This window comes from Carcharodon carcharias, chromosome 31, assembly GCF_017639515.1.
Source record: "Carcharodon carcharias isolate sCarCar2 chromosome 31, sCarCar2.pri, whole genome shotgun sequence".
NCBI classification, from domain to species: domain Eukaryota; kingdom Metazoa; phylum Chordata; class Chondrichthyes; order Lamniformes; family Lamnidae; genus Carcharodon; species Carcharodon carcharias.
Genome location: NC_054497.1, coordinates 15,477,359 through 15,498,766, shown reverse-complemented (window position 1 = coordinate 15,498,766; position 21,408 = coordinate 15,477,359). Strand labels below are relative to the sequence as shown.

Sequence of the window (21,408 nt, the reverse complement as noted above, 5' to 3'; positions counted from 1 at the left end):
ATCGAATCACATGGTGATTACAACACAGAAACAGGCCATTCGGTCAAACTACTCGGTGCCAGTGTTCATGCACAACACGAGCTTCCTGCCACCTGACTTCATCTCATCTTATCAACATCTCCTTCTATTTCTTTCACCTTTCTTGCTTTTTCAGCTTCCGCTTAAATGTATTGATTGTATTTGCCTCAAACTCTTCCTGCAGTAGCGAGCTCCTCATTCTCATATCTCTCTGGGAAAAGAGTTTCCTCCAGAATTCCCGATTGGATTTATTTGTGACTCTGAAACTTATCGCCCTCAGTTTTGGTCTTGCCCTCAATGGGAACAAATTCTCTCTGTGTACTCTATCAAACTTGAATTCTTTTTGTGAAGACCTTTGTTAGGTCACCCCTCAGTCTACTCTTTTCTAGAGAATAGAGCCCGAAACTATTCAGTCTCTCCTGATAGTTCTAAACTCTCAGTTCTCATATAGTCCTTGTAAATCTATTCTGCATATTCTCCAATGTCTCCATTGCTTATGCATAACATGGAGACAGGAACTGTGTACAGTCGTTACAGGGTGGACTCATCAAGCTTCTAGACATCTTTAGCATAACCTCTCTGTTTTTCAGTTCTATCCCATTGGAAATGAATCCCAGTGATTTATTTCTGGTTTTAAGGCCTCATGAGTCTGTGTCACTAGTTTTAATGATTTGTGAATAATGATCCCTCTTTTCCTCACCCCCATTGAGACTCTGATTTTCTGAGGAGTTTGTGGCCTCCTTATCCTTCCGACCAAAATCCAGGCACAACCAATATTTATAACAGTGAAATGTATTTACTAATCACAAGACGAGTTTGAATTTGTATTACCATCTCCTCAGTATTAACTAAACTCCAGTTTGGTGTCCCCTGCACATTTGCAAATTGTATTTTTGATTCCTAAGTCCAAATTGTTTCTGTAAACGATGAAGAACAATGACCCCAGCACCGATCCCTGTGGAACACCACTTCCCACCTTCCACCAGCCGGAGTAACTCCCTTTAACCACTACTCTCTGTTTGCTGTTTTGTAGCCAGCTTGCTCTCCATTCTGCTACTGCTACCCTCACTCCACATGTATTTTACATCATTTCATTAAAGAGCTTATTCATCCTCATGGCCCCAGCTCCCATATATTAGCGCAGTCAATAATCCCCCACACAGAGAGGTCTACAAACCATCATCTTCTCTGGAACCAATCTCTTTGCTTTTCCTTTTGGCAATTTCATCGGAATCTGAAATGAAAACCGGTTTTCGATTATAAAATGGAAAATGAATGTGAAATGTTCACAATTTAAAAGTGTGTCCCTGTCACATGTTCCCTTTTGCTCACACACACACATTGTACCACCCACTGAATCGCTCGCCTCACCGTGAGCTACATTCGCATCACTCGAAGGCCCTGCTCAGGGTTGGATTGGGTTCGGGACACTTCACCAGGAAACTGCGGGTTGAATCCCGGAGTGTCGTGGGTCAGTATGAGTCGCACTTACTGCCCGGGTGTGAGATTGTCCCTCACCCACACTCTCTGCCCTCCTCGCTCTTCAGAGACAGGAACAGTGAGCCGAGCACTGACTCCAGGTTCTGAGCTTTGAGTTTCCATCCTCCAAACAGCTTCCCAGAGACATGAGCACAATCGTCACTAGATTATTGACCAATGATTGATAGAAATAGGTACATATTAAAATATAAGTGTAGGTACCTTGAGTCCCAGAGTGACTCGCTTTTTCGAAAGAATCTGGAACAGAAAGAACAGAATTTCAGTTCACCAATCACAGTAATGCCTCAGTGTCCCGTAATCAGAATAGTTTTAAAACTATGGTGATGGTCAAGGGATGTTTTTGTGACTGGTTGACTGTGTCCAGTGGGGTTCCACAGGGATCGGTGTTGGGTCCCTTGCTGTTTGTAGAATATATAAACGATTTAGAATTGAATGTAGGAGGGTTGATCAGTAAGTTCGTGGATAAGACAATAATTGGTGGAGTGGTAAATAGTGAGGAGGATTACAGGAGGATATAGATGGGCTGGTCAGATGGGCTTATTGATGGCAAATGGAATTTAAGCCACAAAAGTGTGAGGTGATACAGATGGGCAGGACAAACAAGGCACGGGAATGCACGATGAATGGTAGGACCCTGGGAAGTACCGAGCATCAGAGGGACCCTGGTGTGCATGTCCACCGGTACTTTAAGGTAGCGGGACAGGTGGATAAGGTTGTTAAGATGGCATATGGCATACTTGCCTTTATTAGCTGAGGCATAGAATATAAGAGCAGGGAGGTTATACTGGAATTGTATAATAAGCTGGTTAGGCCCACAGCTCAAGTATTGCGTGCAGTTCTGGAATCGCCATTATAGGAAGGATGTGATTGCAGAAGAGAGAGTGCAGAGGAGATTTACCAGGATGTTGCCTGGACAGGAGTGTTTTAGTTATGAAGAAAGATTGGATATTCTGGGGTTATTTTCCTTGGAGCAGAGGTGATTCGGGGAGGACATGATTGAGGTGTATAAAATTATCAGGGGTATAGATAGGGTAGACAGGAAGCAACTTTTCCCCTTGGTGCAGGGATCAGTAACCAGGGGGCATAGATTTAAGGTAAGGGGCAGGAGGTTTAGAGGGGATGTGAGGCAGTATGTTTTCACCCAGAGGGTGGTGGGAATCTGGAACCCTCTGCCTGAAAGGCAGAAATCCTCATAACATTTTTGAAGTATTTGGATGTGTACTTTTGATGCCAGGGCATACAAGGCCTTGGACCTAGTGTTAGAAAATGAAATTAGAATAGTTAGGCACTTGTTTGACTGGCACAGACTCGATTAGCGAAGGGCCTTTTTCTATGCTGTAGACCTCCCGTTTTAATGATATTTAAATCTGTAACCATGAAGTATTGTTCAAAGATCGGGATAAATACCTTTAGTATCAGGCTCACTCTCATTCTCTGCAGAGTCTGAAAAAGAGGGAAAAGGATTTCAGTTTCAAGACCACACATTCCGATATCCGAATGGTTTTCAATGATCCCAATCCCACTGCAAACACCCACACACTCAGCACCTGGACAGCTCACATCTCCAGGTGGAATTTTATATCGAATCACATGGTGATTACAACACAGAAACAGGCCATTCGGTCAAACTACTCGGTGCCAGTGTTCATGCACAACACGAGCTTCCTGCCACCTGACTTCATCTCATCTTATCAACATCTCCTTCTATTTCTTTCACCTTTCTTGCTTTTTCAGCTTCCGCTTAAATGTATTGATTGTATTTGCCTCAAACTCTTCCTGCAGTAGCGAGCTCCTCATTCTCATATCTCTCTGGGAAAAGAGTTTCCTCCAGAATTCCCGATTGGATTTATTTGTGACTCTGAAACTTATCGCCCTCAGTTTTGGTCTTGCCCTCAATGGGAACAAATTCTCTCTGTGTACTCTATCAAACTTGAATTCTTTTTGTGAAGACCTTTGTTAGGTCACCCCTCAGTCTACTCTTTTCTAGAGAATAGAGCCCGAAACTATTCAGTCTCTCCTGATAGTTCTAAACTCTCAGTTCTCATATAGTCCTTGTAAATCTATTCTGCATATTCTCCAATGTCTCCATTGCTTATGCATAACATGGAGACAGGAACTGTGTACAGTCGTTACAGGGTGGACTCATCAAGCTTCTAGACATCTTTAGCATAACCTCTCTGTTTTTCAGTTCTATCCCATTGGAAATGAATCCCAGTGATTTATTTCTGGTTTTAAGGCCTCATGAGTCTGTGTCACTAGTTTTAATGATTTGTGAATAATGATCCCTCTTTTCCTCACCCCCATTGAGACTCTGATTTTCTGAGGAGTTTGTGGCCTCCTTATCTTTCCGACCAAAACCCAGGCACAACCAATATTTATAACAGTGAAATGTATTTACTAATCACAAGACGAGTTTGAATTTGTATTACCATCTCCTCAGTATTAACTAAACTCCAGTTTGGTGTCCCCTGCACATTTGCAAATTGTATTTTTGATTCCTAAGTCCAAATTGTTTCTGTAAACGATGAAGAACAATGACCCCAGCACCGATCCCTGTGGAACACCACTTCCCACCTTCCACCAGCCGGAGTAACTCCCTTTAACCCCTACTCTCTGTTTGCTGTTTTGTAGCCAGCTTGCTCTCCATTCTGCTACTGCTACCCTCACTCCACGTGTATTTTACATCATTTCATTAAAGAGCTTATTCATCCTCATGGCCCCAGCTCCCATATATTAGCGCAGTCAATAATCCCCCACACAGAGAGGTCTACAAACCATCATCTTCTCTGGAACCAATCTCTTTGCTTTTCCTTTTGGCAATTTCATCGGAATCTGAAATGAAAACCGGTTTTCGATTATAAAATGGAAAATGAATGTGAAATGTTCACAATTTAAAAGTGTGTCCCTGTCACATGTTCCCTTTTGCTCACACACACACATTGTACCACCCACTGAATCGCTCGCCTCACCGTGAGCTACATTCGCATCACTCGAAGGCCCTGCTCAGGGTTGGATTGGGTTCGGGACACTTCACCAGGAAACTGCGGGTTGAATCCCGGAGTGTCGTGGGTCAGTATGAGTCTCACTTACTGCCCGGGTGTGAGATTGTCCCTCACCCACACTCTCTGCCCTCCTCGCTCTTCAGAGACAGGAACAGTGAGCCGAGCACTGACTCCAGGTTCTGAGCTTTGAGTTTCCATCCTCCAAACAGCTTCCCAGAGACATGAGCACAATCGTCACTAGATTATTGACCAATGATTGATAGAAATAGGTACATATTAAAATATAAGTGTAGGTACCTTGAGTCCCAGAGTGACTCGCTTTTTCGAAAGAATCTGGAACAGAAACAACAGAATTTCAGTTCACCAATCACAGTAAAGCCTCAGTGTCCCGTAATCAGAATAGTTTTAAAACTATGGTGATGGTCAAGGGATGTTTTTGTGACTGGTTGACTGTGTCCAGTGGGGTTCCACAGGGATCGGTGTTGGGTCCCTTGCTGTTTGTAGAATATATAAACGATTTAGAATTGAATGTAGGAGGGTTGATCAGTAAGTTCGTGGATAAGACAATAATTGGTGGAGTGGTAAATGGTGAGGAGGATTACAAGTGGATATAGATGGGCTGGTCAGATGGGCTTATTTTTGGCAAATGGAATTTAAGCCACGAAAGTGTGAGGTGATACAGATGGGCAGGACAAACAAGGCACGGGAATGCACGATGAATGGTAGGAACCTGGGAAGTACCGAGGATCAGAGGGACCGTGGTGTGCATGTCCACCGGTACTTTAAGGTAGCGGGACAGGTGGATAAGGTGGTTAAGATGGCATATGGCATACTTGCCTTTATTAGCTGAGGCATAGAATATAAGAGCAGGGAGGTTATGCTGGAACTGTATAAAAAGCTGGTTAGGCCCACAGCTCGAGTATTGCGTGCAGTTCTGGAATCCGCATTATAGGAAGGATGTGATTGCAGAAGAGAGAGTGCAGAGGAGATTTACCAGGATGTTGCCTGGACAGGAGTGTTTTAGTTATGAAGAAAGATTGGATATTCTGGGGTTATTTTCCTTGGAGCAGAGGTGATTGGGGGAGGACATGATTGAGGTGTATAAAATTATCAGGGGTATAGATAGGGTAGACAGGAAGCAACTTTTCCCCTTGGTGCTGGGATCATTAACCAGGGGGCATAGATTTAAGGTAAGGGGCAGGAGGTTTAGAGGGGATGTGTGGCAGAATGTTTTCACCCAGAAGATGGTGGGAATCTTGAACTCACTGCCTGAAAGGCAGAAATCCTCATAACATTTAAGAAGTATTTGGATGTGTACTTTTGATGCCAGGGCATACAAGGCCATGGGCCAAGTGCTAGAAAATGGAATTAGAATAGTTAGGCACTTGTTTGACTGGCACAGACTCGATTAGCGAAGGGCCTTTTTCTATGCTGTAGACCTCCCGTTTTAATGATATTTAAATCTGTAACCATGAAGTATTGTTCAAAGATCGGGATAAATACCTTTAGTATCAGGCTCACTCTCATTCTCTGCAGAGTCTGAAAAAGAGGGAAAAGGATTTCAGTTTCAAGACCACACATTCCGATATCCGAATGGTTTTCAATGATCCCAATCCCACTGCAAACACCCACACACTCAGCACCTGGACAGCTCACATCTCCAGGTGGAATTTTATATCGAATCACATGGTGATTACAACACAGAAACAGGCCATTCGGTCAAACTACTCGGTGCCAGTGTTCATGCACAACACGAGCTTCCTGCCACCTGACTTCATCTCATCTTATCAACATCTCCTTCTATTTCTTTCACCTTTCTTGCTTTTTCAGCTTCTGCTTAAATGTATTGATTTTATTTGCCTCTAACTCTTCCTGCAGTAGCGTGCTCCTCATTCTCATATCTCTCTGGGAAAAGAGTTTCCTCCAGAATTCCCGATTGGATTTATTCATGACTCTGAAACTTATCGCCCTCAGTTTTGGTCTTGCCCTCAATGGGAACAAATTCTCTCTGTGTACTCTATCAAACTTGAATTCTTTTTGTGAAGACTTGTGTCAGGTCACCCCTCAGTCTTCTCTTTTCGAGAGAATAGAGCCCAAACCTATTCAATCTCTCCTGATAGTTCTAACCTCTCAGTTCTTGTATTGTCCTTGTAAATCTATTCTGCACATTCTCCAATGTCTCCAATGCTTTTGCGTAACCTTGAGACAGGAACTGTGTACAGTCGTTACAGCGTGGACTCATCAAGCTTCTAGACATCTTTAGCATAACCTCCCTGTTTTTCAGTTCTATCCAATTGGAAATGAATCCCAGTGATTTATTTCTGGTTTTCAGGCCTCATGAGTCTGTGTCACTAGTTTTAATGATTTGTGAATAATGATCCCTCTGTTCCTCACCCCCATTGAGACTCTGATTTTCTGAGGAGTTTGTGGCCTCCTTATCCTTCTGACCAAAATCCAGGAACAACCAACATTTATAACAGTGAAATGTATTTACCAATCACACGTCGAGTTTGAATTTGTATTACCATCTCCTCAGTATTAACCAAACTCCAGTTTGGTGTCCCCTGCACATTTACAAATTGTATTTCTGAGTCCAAGTCCAAATTGTTTCTGTAAACGATGAAGAACTATGATCCCAGCACCGATCCCTGTGGAACACCACTTCCCACCTTCCACCAGTCGGAGTAACTCCCTTTAACCCCTACTCTCTGTTTGCTGTTTTGTAGCCAGCTTGCTCTCCATTCTGCTACTGCTACCCTCACTCCACGTGTATTTTACATCATTTCATTAAAGAGCTTGTTCATCCTCATGGCCCAGCTCCCATAAATTAGGGCAGTTAATAGTCCCCCACACAGAGTGATCTACAAACCATCATCTTCTCTGGAACCAATCTCTTTGCTTTTCCTTTTGGCAATTTCATCGGAATCTGAAATGAAAACCGGTTTTCGATTATAAAATGGAAAATGAATGTGAAATGTTCACAATTTAAAAGTATGTTCCTGTCACATGTTCCTTTTTGCTCGCACTCACATTCTACCATCCACTGAATCGCTCGCCTCACCATGAGCTACATTCCCATCACTCGAAGGCCTAGCTCATGGTTTGATTGGGTTCGGGACACTTCCCCGGGAAACTGCGGGTTGAATCCCGGAGTGTCGTGGGTCAGTATGAGTCGCACTTACTGCCCGGGTGTGAGATTGTCCCTCACCCACACTCTCTGCCCTCCTCGCTCTTCAGAGACAGGAACAGTGAGCCGAGCACTGACTCCAGGTTCTGAGCTTTGAGTTTCCATCCTCCAAACAGCTTCCCAGAGACATGAGCACAATCGTCACTAGATTATTGACCAATGATTGATAGAAATAGGTACATATTAAAATATAAGTGTAGGTACCTTGAGTCCCAGAGTGACTCGCTTTTTCGAAAGAATCTGGAACGGAAAGAACAGAATTTCAGTTCACCAATCACAGTAATGCCTCAGTGTCCCGTAATCAGAATAGTTTTAAAACTATGGTGATGGTCAAGGGATGTTTTTGTGACTGGTTGACTGTGTCCAGTGGGGTTCCACAGGGATCGGTGTTGGGTCCCTTGCTGTTTGTAGAATATATAAACGATTTAGAATTGAATGTAGGAGGGTTGATCAGTAAGTTCGTGGATAAGACAATAATTGGTGGAGTGGTAAATAGTGAGGAGGATTACAGGAGGATATAGATGGGCTGGTCAGATGGGCTTATTGATGGCAAATGGAATTTAAGCCACAAAAGTGTGAGGTGATACAGATGGGCAGGACAAACAAGGCACGGGAATGCACGATGAATGGAAGGACCCTGGGAAGTACCGAGGATCAGAGGGACCCTGGTGTGCATGTCCACCGGTACTTTAAGGTAGCGGGACAGGTGGATAAGGTGGTTAAGATGGCATATGGGATACTTGCCTTTATTAGCTGAGGCATAGAATATAAGAGCAGGGAGGTTATGCTGGAATTGTATAAAATGCTGGTTAGGCCCACAGCTCCAGTATTGCGTGCAGTTCTGGAATCCGCATTATAGGAAGGATGTGATTGCAGAAGAGAGAGTGCAGAGGAGATTTACCAGGATGTTGCCTGGACAGGAGTGTTTTAGTTATGAAGAAAGATTGGATATTCTGGGGTTATTTTCCTTGGAGCAGAGGAGATTGAGGGAGGACAAGATTGAGGTGTATAAGATTATCAGGGGTATAGATAGGGTAGACAGGAAGCAACTTTTCCCCTTGGTGCAGGGATCAGTAACCAGGGGGCATAGATTTAAGGTAAGGGGCAGGAGGTTTAGAGGGGATGTGAGGCAGTATGTTTTCACCCAGAGGGTGGTGGGAATCTGGAACCGTCTGCCTGAAAGGCAGAAATCCTCATAACATTTTTGAAGTATTTGGATGTGTACTTTTGATGCCAGGGCATACAAGGCCTTGGACCTAGTGTTAGAAAATGAAATTAGAATAGTTAGGCACTTGTTTGACTGGCACAGACTCGATTAGCGAAGGGCCTTTTTCTATGCTGTAGACCTCCCGTTTTAATGATATTTAAATCTGTAACCATGAAGTATTGTTCAAAGATCGGGATAAATACCTTTAGTATCAGGCTCACTCTCATTCTCTGCAGAGTCTGAAAAAGAGGGAAAAGGATTTCAGTTTCAAGACCACACATTCCGATATCCGAATGGTTTTCAATGATCCCAATCCCACTGCAAACACCCACACACTCAGCACCTGGACAGCTCACATCTCCAGGTGGAACTTTATATCGAATCACATGGTGATTACAACACAGAAACAGGCCATTCGGTCAAACTACTCGGTGCCAGTGTTCATGCACAACACGAGCTTCCTGCCACCTGACTTCATCTCATCTTATCAACATCTCCTTCTATTTCTTTCACCTTTCTTGCTTTTTCAGTTTCCGCTTAAATGTATTGATTGTATTTGCCTCAAACTCTTCCTGCAGTAGCGAGCTCCTCATTCTCATATCTCTCTGGGAAAAGAGTTTCCTCCAGAATTCCCGATTGGATTTATTTGTGACTCTGAAACTTATCGCCCTCAGTTTTGGTCTTGCCCTCAATGGGAACAAATTCTCTCTGTGTACTCTATCAAACTTGAATTCTTTTTGTGAAGACTTGTGTCAGGTCACCCCTCAGTCTTCTCTTTTCTAGAGAATAGAGCCCGAAACTATTCAGTCTCTCCTGATAGTTCTAACCTCTCAGTTCTCGTATTGTCCTTGTAAATCTATTCTGCATATTCTCCAATGTCTCCAATGCTTTTGCGTAACCTTGAGACAGGAACTGTGTACAGTTACAGTGTGGACTCATCAAGCTTCTAGACATCTTTAGCATAACCTTCCTGTTTTTCAGTTCTATCCAATTGGAAATGAATCCCTGTGATTTATTTCTGGATTTAAGGCCTCATGAGTCTGTGTCACTAGTTTTAATGATTTGTGAATAATGATTGAGGTGTATAAGATTATCAGGGGTATAGATAGGGTAGACAGGAAGCAACCTTTCCCCTTGGTGCAGGGATCAGTAACCAGGGGCATAGATTTAAGGTAAGGGGCAGGAGGTTTAGAGGGGATGTGAGGCAGTATGTTTTCACCCAGAGGGTGGTGGGAATCTGGAACCGTCTGCCTGAAAGGCAGAAATCCTCATAACATTTAAGAAGTATTTGGATGTGTACTTTTGATGCCAGGGCATACAAGGCCATGGGCCAACTGCTAGAAAATGGAATTAGAATAGTTAGGCACTTGTTTGACTGGCACAGACTCGATTAGCGAAGGGCCTTTTTCTATGCTGTAGACCTCCCGTTTTAATGGTATTTAAATCTGTAACCATGAAGTATTGTTCAAAGATCGGGATAAATACCTTTAGTATCAGGCTCACTCTCATTCTCTGCAGAGTCTGAAAAAGAGGGAAAAGGATTTCAGTTTCAAGACCACACATTCCGATATCCGAATGGTTTTCAATGATCCCAATCCCACTGCAAACACCCACACACTCAGCACCTGGACAGCTCACATCTCCAGATGGAATTTTATATTGAATCACATGGTGATTACAACACAGAAACAGGCCATTCGGTCAAACTACTCGGTGCCAGTGTTCATGCACAACACGAGTTTCCTGCCACCTGACTTCATCGCACCTTATCAACATCTCCTTCTATTTCTTTCACCTTTCTTGCTTTTTCAGCTTCTGCTTAAATGTATTGATTGTATTTACCTCTAACTCTTCCTGCAGTAGCGTGCTCCTCATTCTCATATCTCTCTGGGAAAAGAGTTTCCTCCAGAATTCCCGATTGGATTTATTCATGACTCTGAAACTTATCGCCCTCAGTTTTGGTCTTGCCCTCAATGGGAACAAATTCTCTCTGTGTACTCTATCAAACTTGAATTCTTTTTGTGAAGACTTGTGTCAGGTCACCCCTCAGTCTTCTCTTTTTGAGAGAATAGAGCCCAAACCTATTCAATCTCTCCTGATAGTTCTAACCTCTCAGTTCTCGTATCGTCCTTGTAAATCTATTCTGCATATTCTCCAATGTTTCCAATGCTTTTGCGTAACCTTGTGACAGGAACTGTGTACAGTTACAGTGTGGACTCATCAAGCTTCTAGACATCTTTAGCATAACCTCCCTGTTTTTCAGTTCTATCCAATTGGAAATGAATCCCTGTGATTTATTTCTGGATTTAAGGCTTCATGAGTCTGTGTCACTAGTTTTAATGATTTGTGAATAATGATCCCTCTTTTCCTCACCCCCATTGAGACTCTGATTTTCTGAGGAGTTTGTGGCCTCCTTATCCTTCCGACCAAAACCCAGGCACAACCAATATTTATAGCAGTGAAATGTATTTACTAATCACAAGACGAGTTTGAATTTCTATTACCATCTCCTCAGTATTAACTAAACTCCAGTTTGGTGTCCCCTGCACATTTGCAAATTGTATTTTTGATTCCTAAGTCCAAATTGTTTCTGTAAACGATGAAGAACAATGATCCCAGCACCGATCCCTGTGGAACACCACTTCCCACCTTCCACCAGCCGGAGTAACTCCCTTTAACCCCTACTCTCTGTTTGCTGTTTTGTAGCCAGCTTGCTCTCCATTCTGCTACTGCTACCCTCACTCCACGTGTATTTTACATCATTTCATTAAAGAGCTTATTCATCCTCATGGCCCCAGCTCCCATATATTAGCGCAGTCAATAATCCCCCACACAGAGAGGTCTACAAACCATCATCTTCTCTGGAACCAATCTCTTTGCTTTTCCTTTTGGCAATTTCATCGGAATCTGAAATGAAAACCGGTTTTCGATTATAAAATGGAAAATGAATGTGAAATGTTCACAATTTAAAAGTGTGTCCCTGTCATATGTTCCCTTTTGCTCACACACACACATTGTACCACCCACTGAATCGCTCGCCTCACCGTGAGCTACATTCGCATCACTCGAAGGCCCTGCTCAGGGTTGGATTGGGTTCGGGACACTTCACCAGGAAACTGCGGGTTGAATCCCGGAGTGTCGTGGGTCAGTATGAGTCTCACTTACTGCCCGGGTGTGAGATTGTCCCTCACCCACACTCTCTGCCCTCCTCGCTCTTCAGAGACAGGAACAGTGAGCCGAGCACTGACTCCGGGATCTGAACTTTGAGTTTCCATCCTCCAAACAGCTTCCCAGAGACATGAGCACAATCGTCACTAGATTATTGACCAATGATTGATAGAAATAGGTACATATTAAAATATAAGTGTAGGTACCTTGAGTCCCAGAGTGACTCGCTTTTTCGAAAGAATCTGGAACAGAAACAACAGAATTTCAGTTCACCAATCACAGTAAAGACTCAGTGTCCCGTGATCAGAATAGTTTTCAAACTATGGTGATGGTCGAGGGATGTTTTTTTGACTGGTTGACTGTGTCCAGTGGGGTTCCACAAGGATCGGTGTTGGGTCCCTTGCTGTTTGTAGAATATATAAACGATTTAGAATTGAATGTAGGAGGGTTGATCAGTAAGTTCGTGGATAAGACAATAATTGGTGGAGTGGTAAATGGTGAGGAGGATTACAAGTGGATATAGATGGGCTGGTCAGATGGGCTTATTTTTGGCAAATGGAATTTAAGCCACGAAAGTGTGAGGTGATACAGATGGGCAGGACAAACAAGGCACGGGAATGCACGATGAATGGTAGGAACCTGGGAAGTACCGAGGATCAGAGGGACCGTGGTGTGCATGTCCACCGGTACTTTAAGGTAGCGGGACAGGTGGATAAGGTGGTTAAGATGGCATATGGCATACTTGCCTTTATTAGCTGAGGCATAGAATATAAGAGCAGGGAGGTTATGCTGGAACTGTATAAAAAGCTGGTTAGGCCCACAGCTCGAGTATTGCGTGCAGTTCTGGAATCCGCATTATAGGAAGGATGTGATTGCAGAAGAGAGAGTGCAGAGGAGATTTACCAGGATGTTGCCTGGACAGGAGTGTTTTAGTTATGAAGAAAGATTGGATATTCTGGGGTTATTTTCCTTGGAGCAGAGGTGATTGGGGGAGGACATGATTGAGGTGTATAAAATTATCAGGGGTATAGATAGGGTAGACAGGAAGCAACTTTTCCCCTTGGTGCTGGGATCATTAACCAGGGGGCATAGATTTAAGGTAAGGGGCAGGAGGTTTAGAGGGGATGTGTGGCAGAATGTTTTCACCCAGAAGATGGTGGGAATCTTGAACTCACTGCCTGAAAGGCAGAAATCCTCATAACATTTAAGAAGTATTTGGATGTGTACTTTTGATGCCAGGGCATACAAGGCCATGGGCCAAGTGCTAGAAAATGGAATTAGAATAGTTAGGCACTTGTTTGACTGGCACAGACTCGATTAGCGAAGGGCCTTTTTCTATGCTGTAGACCTCCCGTTTTAATGATATTTAAATCTGTAACCATGAAGTATTGTTCAAAGATCGGGATAAATACCTTTAGTATCAGGCTCACTCTCATTCTCTGCAGAGTCTGAAAAAGAGGGAAAAGGATTTCAGTTTCAAGACCACACATTCCGATATCCGAATGGTTTTCAATGATCCCAATCCCACTGCAAACACCCACACACTCAGCACCTGGACAGCTCACATCTCCAGGTGGAATTTTATATCGAATCACATGGTGATTACAACACAGAAACAGGCCATTCGGTCAAACTACTCGGTGCCAGTGTTCATGCACAACACGAGCTTCCTGCCACCTGACTTCATCTCATCTTATCAACATCTCCTTCTATTTCTTTCACCTTTCTTGCTTTTTCAGCTTCTGCTTAAATGTATTGATTTTATTTGCCTCTAACTCTTCCTGCAGTAGCGTGCTCCTCATTCTCATATCTCTCTGGGAAAAGAGTTTCCTCCAGAATTCCCGATTGGATTTATTCATGACTCTGAAACTTATCGCCCTCAGTTTTGGTCTTGCCCTCAATGGGAACAAATTCTCTCTGTGTACTCTATCAAACTTGAATTCTTTTTGTGAAGACTTGTGTCAGGTCACCCCTCAGTCTTCTCTTTTCGAGAGAATAGAGCCCAAACCTATTCAATCTCTCCTGATAGTTCTAACCTCTCAGTTCTTGTATTGTCCTTGTAAATCTATTCTGCACATTCTCCAATGTCTCCAATGCTTTTGCGTAACCTTGAGACAGGAACTGTGTACAGTCGTTACAGCGTGGACTCATCAAGCTTCTAGACATCTTTAGCATAACCTCCCTGTTTTTCAGTTCTATCCAATTGGAAATGAATCCCAGTGATTTATTTCTGGTTTTCAGGCCTCATGAGTCTGTGTCACTAGTTTTAATGATTTGTGAATAATGATCCCTCTGTTCCTCACCCCCATTGAGACTCTGATTTTCTGAGGAGTTTGTGGCCTCCTTATCCTTCTGACCAAAATCCAGGAACAACCAACATTTATAACAGTGAAATGTATTTACCAATCACACGTCGAGTTTGAATTTGTATTACCATCTCCTCAGTATTAACCAAACTCCAGTTTGGTGTCCCCTGCACATTTACAAATTGTATTTCTGAGTCCAAGTCCAAATTGTTTCTGTAAACGATGAAGAACTATGATCCCAGCACCGATCCCTGTGGAACACCACTTCCCACCTTCCACCAGTCGGAGTAACTCCCTTTAACCCCTACTCTCTGTTTGCTGTTTTGTAGCCAGCTTGCTCTCCATTCTGCTACTGCTACCCTCACTCCACGTGTATTTTACATCATTTCATTAAAGAGCTTGTTCATCCTCATGGCCCAGCTCCCATAAATTAGGGCAGTTAATAGTCCCCCACACAGAGTGATCTACAAACCATCATCTTCTCTGGAACCAATCTCTTTGCTTTTCCTTTTGGCAATTTCATCGGAATCTGAAATGAAAACCGGTTTTCGATTATAAAATGGAAAATGAATGTGAAATGTTCACAATTTAAAAGTATGTTCCTGTCACATGTTCCTTTTTGCTCGCACTCACATTCTACCACCCACTGAATCGCTCGCCTCACCATGAGCTACATTCCCATCACTCAAAGGCCTAGCTCATGGTTTGATTGGGTTCGGGACACTTCCCCGGGAAACTGCGGGTTGAATCCCGGAGTGTCGTGGGTCAGTATGAGTCTCACTTACTGCCCGGGAGTGAGAATGTCCATCACCCACACTCTGCCCTCCTCGCTCTTCAGAGACAGGAACAGTGAGCCGAGCACTGACTCCGGGATCTGAACTTTGAGTTTCCATCCTCCAAACAGCTTCCCAGAGACATGAACACATTTGTCACTAGATTATTGACCAATGATTGATAGAAATAGGTACATATTAAAATATAAGTGTAGGTACCTTGAGTCCCAGAGTGACTCGCTCTTTCGAAAGAATCTGGAACAGAAAGAACAGAATTTCAGTTCACCAATCACAGTAAGGCCTCAGTGTCCCGTAATCAGAATAGTTTTTAAACTGTGGTGATGGTTGAGGGATGTTTTTGTGACTGGATGCCTTTGTCCAGTGGGGTTCCACAGGGATCGGTGTTGGGTCCCTTGCTGTTTGTAGAATACATAAACGATTTAGAATTGAATGTAGGCGGGTTGATCAGTAAGTTCTTGGATAAGACAATCATTGGTAGAGTGGTAAATAGTGAGGAGGATCGCCTTAGATTACAGGAGGATATAGATGGGCTGGTCAGATGGGCTTATCGGTGGCAAATGGAATTTAATCCAGATAAGGGTGAGGTGATGCACACGTGCAGGACAAACAAGGCACGGGAATGCACGATGAATGGTAGGACCCTGGGAAGTACCGAGGATCAGAGGGACCTTGGTGTTCATGTCCACCGGTTATTTAAGGTAGCGGGACAGGTAGAATAGGTGGTTGAGAAGGCATATGGCATACTTGCCTTTATTAGACGGGGCATAGAATATAAGAGCAGAGAGGTTATGCTAAAACTATATAAAACGCCGGTTAGGGCACTGCTAGAGTATTGTGTGCAGTTCTGGAATCCGCATTATAGGAAGGATGTGATTGCACTAGAGAGAGGGCAGAGGAGACTTACCAGGATGTTGCCTGGACTGGAGAGTTTTAGTTATGAAGAGAGATTGGATTGACTGGAGTTATTTTCCTTGGAGCAGAGGAGATTGAGGGAGGACATGATTGAGGTGTATAAAATTATCAGGGGCATAGATAGGGTAGACAGGACGCAACGTTTCCCCTTGGTGCAGGGATCAGTAACCAGGGGGCATAGATTTAAGGTAAGGGGCAGGAGGTTTAGAGGGGATGTGAGGCAGAATGTTTTCACCCAGAAGGTGGTGGGAATCTGGAACTCATTGCCTGAAAGGCAGAAATCCTCATAACATTTAAGAAGTATTTGGATGTGCACTTTTGATGCCAGGGCATACAAGGCCTTGGGCCTCGTGCTAGAAAATGGAATTAGAATAGTTAGGCACTTGTTTGACTGGCACAGACTCGAGGGGCCGAAGGGCCTTTTTCTATGGTGTAGACCTCCCTTTTTAATAATATTTAAATCTGTAACCGTGAAGTATTGTTCAAAGATCGGGATAAATACCTTTAGTATCAAGCTCACTCTCATTCTCTACAGAGTCTGAAACAGAGGGAACAGGATTTCAGTTTCAAGACCACACATCCCGATATCCGAATGGTTTTCAATGATCCCAATCCCACTGCAAACACCACCACACTCAGCACCTGGACAGCTCACATCTCCAGGTGGAATTTTATATCGAATCACATGGTGATTACAACACAGAAACAGGCCATTCGGTCAAACTGCTCGGTGCCAGTGTTCATGCACAACACGAGCTTTCTGCCTCCCATCTTCAGCTGATCTTATCAACATCTCCTTCTATTTCTTTCCCTTTCTTGTTTGTTCAGCTTCCGCTTAAATGTATTGATTGTATTTGCCTCAAACTCTTCCTGCAGTAGCGAGCTCCCCATTCTCATCTCTCTCTGGGAAAAGAGTTTCCTCCAGAATTCCCGTTTAGATTTATTCATGACTCTGAAACTTATCGCCCACAGTTTTGGTCTTGCCCTCAATGGGATCAAATTTTCTCTGTGTACTCTATCAAACTTGAATTATTTATGTGAAGACCTCTGTCAGGTCACCCCTCAGTCTTCTGTTTTCTAGAGAATAGAGCCCAAACCTATTCAGTCTCTCCTGATAGTTCTAAACTCTTAGTTCTCGTATTGTCCTTGTAAATCTATTCTGCATATTCTCCAATGTCTCCATTCCTTTTGCATAACATGGAGACAGGAACTGTGAATAGTCGTTACAGTGTGGACTCATCAAGCTTCTAGACATCTTTAGCATAACCTCTCTGCTTTACAGTTCTATCCAATTGGAAATGAATCCCAGTGATTTATTTCTGGTTTTAAGGCCTCATGAGTCTGTGTCACTAGTTTTAATGATTTGTGAATAATGATCCCTCTGTTCCTCACCCCCATTGAGACTCTGATTTTCTGAGGAGTTTGTGGCCTCCTTATCCTTCCGACCAAAATCCAGGAACAACCAACATTTATAACAGTGAAATGTATTTACCAATCACACGTCGAGTTTGAATTTGTATTACCATCTCCTCAGTATTAATTAAACTCCAGTTTGGTGTCCCCTGCACATTTGCAAATTGTATTTTTGATTCCTAAGTCCAAATTGTTTCTGTAAACGATGAAGAACAATGATCCCAGCACCAATCCCTGTGGAACACCACTTCCCACCTTCCACCAGTCGGAGTAACTCCCTTTAACCCCTCCTCTCTGTTTGCTGTTTTGTAGCCAGCTTGCTCTCCATTCTGCTACTGCTACCCTCACTACACGTGTATTTGACATCATTTCATAAAAGAGCTTATTCATCCTCATGGCCCCAGCTCCCATATATTAGCGCAGTCAATAATCCCCCACACAGAGTGGTCTACAAACCATCATCTTCTCTGGAACCAATCTCTTTGCTTTTCCTTTTGGCAATTTCATCGGAATCTGAAATGAAAACCGGTTTTCGATTATAAAATGGAAAATGAATGTGAAATGTTCACAATTTAAAAGTGTGTCCCTGTCACATGTTCCTTTTTGCTCACACACACACATTGTACCACCCACTGAATCGCTCGCCTCACCATGAGCTACATTCCCATCACTCGAAGTCCCTGCTCAGGGTTGGATTGGGTTCGGGACACTTCACCATGACACTGCGGGTTGAATCCCGGAGTCTCGAGGGTCAGTATGAGTCTCACTTACTGCCCGGGTGTGAGATTGTCCCTCACCCACTCTCTCTGCCCTCCTCGCTCTTCAGAGACAGGAACAGTGAGCCGAGCACTGACTCCAGGTTCTGAGCTTTGAGTTTCCATCCTCCAAACAGCTTCCCAGAGACATGAGCACAATCGTCACTAGATTATTGTCCAATGATTGATAGAAATAGGTACATATTAAAATATAAGTGTAGGTACCTTGAGTCCCAGAGTGACTCGCTTTTTCGAAAGAATCTGGAACAGAAACAGCAGAATTTCAGTTCACCAATCACAGTAAAGCCTCAGTGTCCCGTAATCAGGATAGTTTTAAAACTATGGTGATGGTCGAGGGATGTTCTTGTGACTGGTTGACTGTGTCCAGTGGGGTTCCACAGGGATCGGTGTTGGGTCCCTTGCTGTTTGTAGAATATATAAACGATTTAGAATTGAATGTAGGAGGGTTGATCAGTAAGTTCGTGGATAAGACAATAATTGGTGGAGTGGTAAATAGTGAGGAGGATTACAGGAGGATATAGATGGGCTGGTCAGATGGGTTTATCGATGGCAAATGGAATTTAATCCTCAAGAGTGTGAGGTGATGCACATGGGCAGGACAAACAAGGCACGGGAATGCACGATGAATGGTAGGACCCTGGGAAGTACCAAGGATCAGAGGGACCCTGGTGTGCATGTCCACCGGTACTTTAAGGTAGCGGGACAGGTGGATAAGGTGGTTAAGATGGCATATGGCATACTTGCCTTTATTAGCTGAGGCATAGAATATAAGAGCAGGGAGGTTATGCTGGAATTGTATAAAAAGCTGGTTAGGCCCACAGCTCGAGTATTGCGTGCAGTTCTGGAATCCGCATTATAGGAAGGATGTGATTGCAGAAGAGAGAGTGCAGAGGAGATTTACCAGGATGTTGCCTGGACAGGAGTGTTTTAGTTATGAAGAAACATTGGATATTCTGGGGTTATTTTCCTTGGAGCAGAGGTGATTGGGGGAGGACATGATTGAGGTGTATAAAATTATCAGGGGTATAGATAGGGTAGACAGGAAGCAACTTTTCCCCTTGGTGCTGGGATCAGTAACCAGGGGGCATAGATTTAAGGTAAGGGGCAGGAGGTTTAGAGGGGATGTGTGGCAGAATGTTTTCACCCAGAAGGTGGTGGGAATCTGGAACTCACTGCCTGAAAGGCAGAAATCCTCATAACATTTAAGAAGTATTTGGATGTGTACTTTTGATGCCAGGGCATACAAGGCCATGGGCCAAATGCTAGAAAATGGAATTAGAATAGTTAGGCACTTGTTTGACTGGCATAGACTCGATTAGCGAAGGGCCTTTTTCTATGCTGTAGACCTCCCGTTTTAATGATATTTAAATCCGTAACCATGAAGTGTTGTTCAAAGATCGGGATAAATACCTTTAGTATCAGGCTCACTCTCATTCTCTGCAGAGTCTGAAAAAGAGGGAAAAGGATTTCAGTTTCAAGACCACACATTCCGATATCCGAATGGTTTTCAATGATCCCAATCCCACTGCAAACACACACACACTCAGCACCTGGACAGCTCACATCTCCAGATGGAATTTTATATCGAATCACATGGTGATTACAACACAGAAACAGGCCATTCGGTCAAACTACTCGGTGCCAGTGTTCATGCACAACACGAGCTTCCTGCCACCTGACTTCATCTCATCTTATCAACATCTCCTTCTATTTCTTTCCCCTTTCTTGCTTTTTCAGCTTCCGCTTAAATGTATTGATTGTATTTGCCTCAAACTCTTCCTGCAGTAGCGAGCTCCTCATCCTCATATCTCTCTGGGAAAAGAGTTTCCTCCAGAATTCCCGATTGGATTTATTCGTGACTCTGAAACTTATCGCCCTCAGTTTTGGTCTTGCCCTCAATGGGAACAAATTCTCTCTGTGTACTCTATCAAACTTTAATTCTTTTTGTGAAGACTTGTGTCAGGTCACCCCTCAATCTTCTCTTTTCTAGAGAATAGAGCCCAAACCTATTCAATCTCTCCTGATAGTTCTAACCTCTCAGCTCTCGTATTGTCCTTGTAAATCTATTCTGCATATTCTCCAATGTCTCCATTGCTTATGCACAACATGGAGACAGGAACTGTGTACACTCGTTACAGTGTGGACTCATCAAGCTTCTAGACATCTTTAGCATAACCTCTCTGCTTTTCAGTTCTATCCCATTGGAAATGAATCCCAGTGATTTATTTCTGGTTTTAAGGCCTCATGAGTCTGTGTCACTAGTTTTAATGATTTGTGAATAATGATCCCTCTGTTCCTCACCCCCATTGAGACTCTGATTTTCTGAGGAGTTTGTGGCCTCCTTATCCTTCCGACCAAAATCCAGGAACAACCAACATTTATAACAGTGAAATGTATTTACCAATCGCACGTCGAGTTTGAATTTGTATTACCATCTCCTCAGTATTAACTAAACTCCAGTTTGGTGTCCCCTGCACATTTACAAATTGTATTTCTGAGTCCAAGTTCAAATTGTTTCTGTAAACGATGAAGAACTATGATCCCAGCACCGATCCCTATGGAACACCACTTCCCACCTTCCACCAGTCGGAGTAACTCCCTTTAACTCCTACTCTCTGTTTGCTGTTTTGTAGCCAGCTTGCTCTCCATTCAGCTACTGCTCCCCTCACTCCGTGTGCATTTGGCATTATTTTATTAAAGAGCTTGTTCATCCTCATGGCCCAGCTCCCATAAATTAGGGCAGTTAACAGTCCCCCACACAGAGTGATCTACAAACCATCATCTTCTCTGGAACCGAACTCTTTGCTTTTCCTTTTGGCAATTTCATCGGAATCTGAAATGAAAACAGGTTTTCGATTATAAAATGGAAACTGAATGTGAGATGTTCACAGTTTAAAAGTGTGTTCCTGTCACATGTTCCTTTTTGCTCGCACTCACACATTGTACCATCCACTGAATCGCTCTCCTCACCATGAGCTACATTCCCATCACTCGAAGGCCTTGCTCATGGTTTGATTGGGTTCGGAACACTTCCCCCGGAAACTGCGGGTTGAATCCCGCAGTCTCGAGGCTCCGTGTGAGTCTCACTTACTGCGCGGGAGTGAGAATGTCCCTCACCCACATTC

General features: G+C 43.5%; 1 protein-coding gene across 28 annotated transcripts in view; it reads right to left on the bottom strand.

The window, feature by feature from the left end:
* The window catches only part of LOC121271629 (protein PRQFV-amide-like), a 101,679-nt gene that overhangs the window by 43,818 nt on the left and 36,453 nt on the right, over positions 1-21,408 (bottom strand). For 27 of the 28 annotated variants that reach the window (XM_041177683.1, XM_041177684.1, XM_041177688.1 and 24 more), the window contains 19 exons: positions 21,060-21,116; positions 19,694-19,729; positions 18,488-18,523; positions 17,964-18,020; positions 16,597-16,632; positions 15,381-15,416; positions 14,861-14,917; positions 13,495-13,530; positions 12,289-12,324; positions 11,765-11,821; positions 10,400-10,435; positions 7,912-7,947; positions 7,390-7,446; positions 6,024-6,059; positions 4,818-4,853; positions 4,294-4,350; positions 2,926-2,961; positions 1,720-1,755; positions 1,196-1,252 (listed from right to left, as the gene is read on the bottom strand). In XM_041177683.1, coding sequence (XP_041033617.1) covers positions 1,196-1,252; positions 1,720-1,755; positions 2,926-2,961; positions 4,294-4,350; positions 4,818-4,853; positions 6,024-6,059; positions 7,390-7,446; positions 7,912-7,947; positions 10,400-10,435; positions 11,765-11,821; positions 12,289-12,324; positions 13,495-13,530; positions 14,861-14,917; positions 15,381-15,416; positions 16,597-16,632; positions 17,964-18,020; positions 18,488-18,523; positions 19,694-19,729; positions 21,060-21,116 — 831 coding nt within the window. The remainder of the gene's footprint in view (positions 1-1,195; positions 1,253-1,719; positions 1,756-2,925; positions 2,962-4,293; positions 4,351-4,817; positions 4,854-6,023; positions 6,060-7,389; positions 7,447-7,911; positions 7,948-10,399; positions 10,436-11,764; positions 11,822-12,288; positions 12,325-13,494; positions 13,531-14,860; positions 14,918-15,380; positions 15,417-16,596; positions 16,633-17,963; positions 18,021-18,487; positions 18,524-19,693; positions 19,730-21,059; positions 21,117-21,408) is intronic. The other variant, XM_041177696.1, reaches the window with a different exon arrangement.